The following is a 5,025-nucleotide window of genomic DNA, read 5'->3' as shown; positions in this document are numbered from 1 at the left end:
TATATATATATATAAATAGTTTCTTAACATTTATTAAAATTTAATATTTCAAAAAATAATTTTAGCTAAAAAATAACTTTATTCAGAATAGATAGAAAACGTTAAATACACAAATAAAGTCAAATCAGTTAAGGTACAACAATAAATTCATCTCTTCCCATGCATTTCAAAATATAATTTTACAAAAGTATTACTGGTATTTCAATATGGAATATAAATCATTTCATACAATTAGATATTAAAATTACGAAATCAATACATTCAATCCTATTTCAAAATAATTAACAGGTTATTCTGTATTAATAGAGAAAGAAAAAGGTACAAAACTTTTAAATTAATATAGATTTCTTAAAGAAAGATTATTCTTCTGAAAGTCTAGAAGCAACTGTGTTCTGAGAATCACAGTGCTTTTTACTGTGAACAGGAGAAGGAAGAATCAACATGGCTCTCAGATATATAAATAGCAGCATTAGGAACAGTTTTCGACTAATAATTCGACCAACTGTAAATTAAATCATGAACAGCTAATTGGTTCATGTGCAGGATCTTTTGAACCTCACAAGTACTGACCTTAATATTGAATCAATAGAATAGTCTATTGATTCAATATTAAGGGAGGTTCTATTTTCAGACAATCAAATTAAACGTACTTTCAACTGATGGTCCGTAAAAACATGTTAACAGAGCTTGGATCATCCTTGAAATAATGGGATATTTTTTGACATTACTTTCCTGAAGTTCAATTATTTTTGATCAAAATCCCTTCATAGGCTTGCTTTAAAAAAAAGCATAAGAATCATCAGTTTGATTCTGCCTTAGGTCAGCATGTGTCTTCTTTTGAAATAACAAAAATTCTCCTAGCTTCATCAGTACTGTAAAAATTGCAGGCTCTCCTCTTTAGACAGGATTGAGTGCAGATAATTTTATTGACTCAATGATAATTCTGTCTGCATATATGATGCACAATTTGAGTAGCTTTTTTTCAGGACCTTCAAAAAGTCTTGAACACTAGAATCTGTTTTATTATTGCTATCTGCAGCATCCATTCCTGTGAAAATGAGTTTAACTGGTAAATAATTTCCAGATTTGATTGGATCGATTTTCAAAACATCTTGGTAACTCTTCAGATTGCACAAAAGCTCGTGCGTTTTTTTAAAAAAAAATTGTCAGGTTAAATTAAACATTTGAACATGCAGCTCATGCAAAAGCTATTCATTGCCATGAAATAATTTGACACATTTATTGAAATGGGGCAAAAAAAAAATTGATACACAACAACAATGTCTTTCTTTGCTCTACAAAAAAGTCTTTGAACAATTATTTTTTCCCCCCATCAACAGTCAGATACTTGTTTTGTCAGTGTAGTTTGAATATTTTGGGTGACATTTCCTTTATATCATTTTCATAAAATTTTTTGTCCAATACAATCCATGAAAAATAAATATTATTAAAGCATCCCATAAATACTGCAGATGCTCTAGAACCTGAAGCACAGAGCCATCTATGATCAGGTTTATTTAACAGTTGCAGTAATTTCAATTTAAGAACTGCACAAAGTTGGAAAAATAATTCTCTCTCATCAGCACACTAACAATAAAAATAAATGTATTTACATAGAATTTATAAGTGCTTTAAAAAATGACTCCTTAAAATGTTTGGAACAATAGTTAACAATATGGCATGTTTCACCATCAATATCCAACAAATGTAGATATTGATAGTGAAACATGCCATATAGTAAACAATTCTTCTTGCAGTCTTTTTCTAGATCCTTTTTGCCATTTTTTCTGTTAAAAAATGTCTACATAAAAAATGCGATCTACAAAATGGTTAAAAAGATTCTATGCCAAATATAAATACAACACAAAGTATGCACATAGAAATATTTCGACAGGGAAAATTCTAACATGTGATAGTCAGTAGTGCAATGCACAACTGAAACCTACAACCCTGCAAAATTCTAAGAATTTTCAAAAACACAAGGAGATGAAAAGAATTCTGTCTCCCTCACACACATTCTGTTCCTCCTTCCCCAACTGCTCCTAACCTCCAACCAGTACGCATCGAAGGGTGGTGCAGTCAGAATCCTTGAAGTATAAGGATTGCTACAAATAGAGAGTTTATTACTATCACATTAATTTGAGATTTTTAACAGTAAAACTGAAAGGTAAGCACCGAACTTTATACCTGGAAGAACAATATGAAAAACCCGGAATTCTGAGGTACCCCCAGAGCACAATCACCCCCGAGTTTTAATTTAGGTTCAATATGTTGCTTGAAGTTTACCCCCCCTTTCTGACACAAGCTTTAACTCTTAACTTGAATTCATTCAGGAATATTTGAGAAAACGTAAAGACATTTTATTAAGAAGTTGAATTGAAAATTCTTAGAACATTGCTGCATTATATTTATAAATTATAACCTTTAAAAATGGCATCACACTTAATTTTAGAGAATAATTATCTGCAATAAAAAATTAAAAATATATAAAAGGAAAATATACCAATTCAGGTAATGGACAAATGTCCCCTTTATTCAGATACAATCCTTCCGCAACTAAAAATCTTCTAGTCACCAGAGCTTTCTTTGGATTCTAGTAACAACATAGAAGCGTATTGTCAAAAAAATAATAATAAAAATTTGTTTAAAAGTAGTAAATTGAAGATAATGTAGCATAATTTTAAGAAACAACAAGGCAATATGGTACATTTTAAAAACTATTTCTGCAATTCTAAAGTTGATTTATTTTAAAATTTAATAAATGCTACTTCATGTATTCTTCCATTTAAACTTTTTATACATTATCCCTCATTAAACTTTTCAATTCTTTGAATATTCTTAAATTATTACAATTCTACTTATACAGCACACACAGATTTATTAAGATACATGCTTAAACTATGTATAATCCTAAATGTGCAAACAAAGGACAAGTTAATTTAAAACAATTACTATTTTTTATTTATTACACAAATGTAATGTATATCTAAATGACATCATTTTTAAGAGGTATTTGATTAATCCTAGAAACATACCAAACTTTACATCAAGTGCTTATGAAAGAAAATGAATTTAAATTTAGTTGTAGAAAATACACTCTACTTTTCTTTCGTAACGAAATAAAACATTTTAAAGTTATAAAATAATTTTAATTATTCAAATAATCATACATAATATTTTCACATACAATACTGACAAAAACACACCTGTGACATTTTAATTTGAAAAAGAGTAAAGAATAAAAATACATGCTTCCAAGATTTGAATGAAAAAAAATTTTTTTTTTGTTTGAACAGATAAAAATGACAAATTTTAGATATAAAGTTAATGTCAGAGTTTAGTAATATACTTTCTCATATTATGTAATTAATTGATTTAAAGAGAATTCAGATATTAAAAAAAAAACATTGATCAATTTAATTTCCTGCCAGTATAATATATGATGAGAGACTAAACACAAGAGATAAAAGATAACTTACAATTTTATCCAACTTTTCTTGATTTAAGAGAAGTTTTTCAAGATCATCCATATCATTATGTTTAAAGAAAAATATCTGACTTCTAGATGCAACCAGCCCTTTTTGTATGGCAAAGTTTACAGCTTCATCACTAAAATAAGCCAGTTATATAAATGATAAAAAAATACTATATAAATAAAATTTACAAAAATTTGCAAAATGTAAGCAAACATTTTCAAATTTGGTTAATCATTATCAAACTTTAAAAAAAAAAAAAAAAAAAAAAAGAAAAGAAAAAAAAAAAANAAAAAAAAAAAAAAAAAAAAAAAAAAGAAAAAGAAAAAAAAAAACTTATTTTTTTGTTCTGTTTTTATATGCTGTATCACGAAATACCTAAAATTTTAGAAGAAAGAATTCGTCACAAAGGAGCATTAAAAAATTACAGATAATCAGATTAGAAAAAAAGGAAGAAAAAAAACCTTTACAGATGTTTTTCTTAATAATGTGTAACATATACTTCATAGTTTCAGAAACTTAACATGTAAGCAAAAAGATATAGTTATTTCTTTAAGAATTCTAATTTTCAGCCATATCTGTTTTCTGGTGCAATTTAAAGATTATTCAAGGAAGTGCAATAAAACTATTAAATATTTCATAATTGACTTAAAAAAAAAATAAAAAAAAAGGCTAAATTTTTTATACTGAAAAAAATTAAAATAATATTCTCCAAAATTTTGAAGTCTACTTTTTTTAAGCAAGCCAAGGAAAAAAAAACCCAAATTAAATATCCTATAAAAGTAGCATATCTTAATGCATCCTGCTCAAAGTTACTTTTCCCTTTAATAAGTAAATCTCTGTGCATTAGTATCTAATGCATTTGTAACATTTATTTGATTTCCATGTTTACAATGAAAACAATTAATCTTGATTGAAAAAAAAAAAAAAAAAAACTAAGTAAGAAAACGATTTACAGAATTCAATGGCAAAGACAAAACTAATGGCTTTAGCATTATCTTAGCAATATCGGCAAATATAGAGCTAACTTATAACTGGCCAGTGATCACTGTATAAAATATGCAGTCCCTTTTTTAAAAAGTTTTAAATGAGTAAAAAAATTTATGATATTATAATGTAAGGCATTTTTTTAAGCATTTCTAGAAATATGGTAAATATTATAAAATTCATTTCGAAAACGAAGAAAAATTTTACAAAACAAGTGTGAAATGTAGTAACTTTTCAGAGTCTAATAAAATATTCATAATAATTCCATACTCATTAAAAATAATAATAAAATGTTATATTTAGTTGGCTTGTGATGACTATTAATTTTGCCCTATAATTATAAAACTATTATCTGTCACACCATAGCGATTCACCTAGTCAGAAAGAAACTTTTCTTAAACATTTCAAAAGAAGAAGTAATAGGTGGAAAAGGTTTTAACAATTCCGCATGTTATAAATAAGAAAAAAAGGTTCACGAAAAATAATTGATATAAAAATTAAATAAACACAAATTACCAGAATATGATGTCCCCATGTTTTGAATAGGCTGGAATGGCACTTGATA

General features: G+C 26.8%; 1 protein-coding gene across 1 annotated transcript in view; it reads right to left on the bottom strand.

The window, feature by feature from the left end:
- Window positions 1–5,025, bottom strand: part of LOC122268408 (serine palmitoyltransferase 1) — a gene marked incomplete at its 5' end in the record, with an annotated part of 14,848 nt that extends 9,823 nt beyond the window's left edge. Inside the window, 3 exon segments of the mRNA XM_043054960.2 lie at window positions 2,504–2,593; window positions 3,480–3,609; window positions 4,977–5,025. Coding sequence (XP_042910894.2) covers window positions 2,504–2,593; window positions 3,480–3,609; window positions 4,977–5,025 — 269 coding nt within the window.

This window comes from Parasteatoda tepidariorum, chromosome 5 (genome assembly GCF_043381705.1).
Source record: "Parasteatoda tepidariorum isolate YZ-2023 chromosome 5, CAS_Ptep_4.0, whole genome shotgun sequence".
NCBI lineage: Eukaryota > Metazoa > Arthropoda > Arachnida > Araneae > Theridiidae > Parasteatoda > Parasteatoda tepidariorum.
This window is presented reverse-complemented; position numbering and strand designations above follow the sequence as displayed.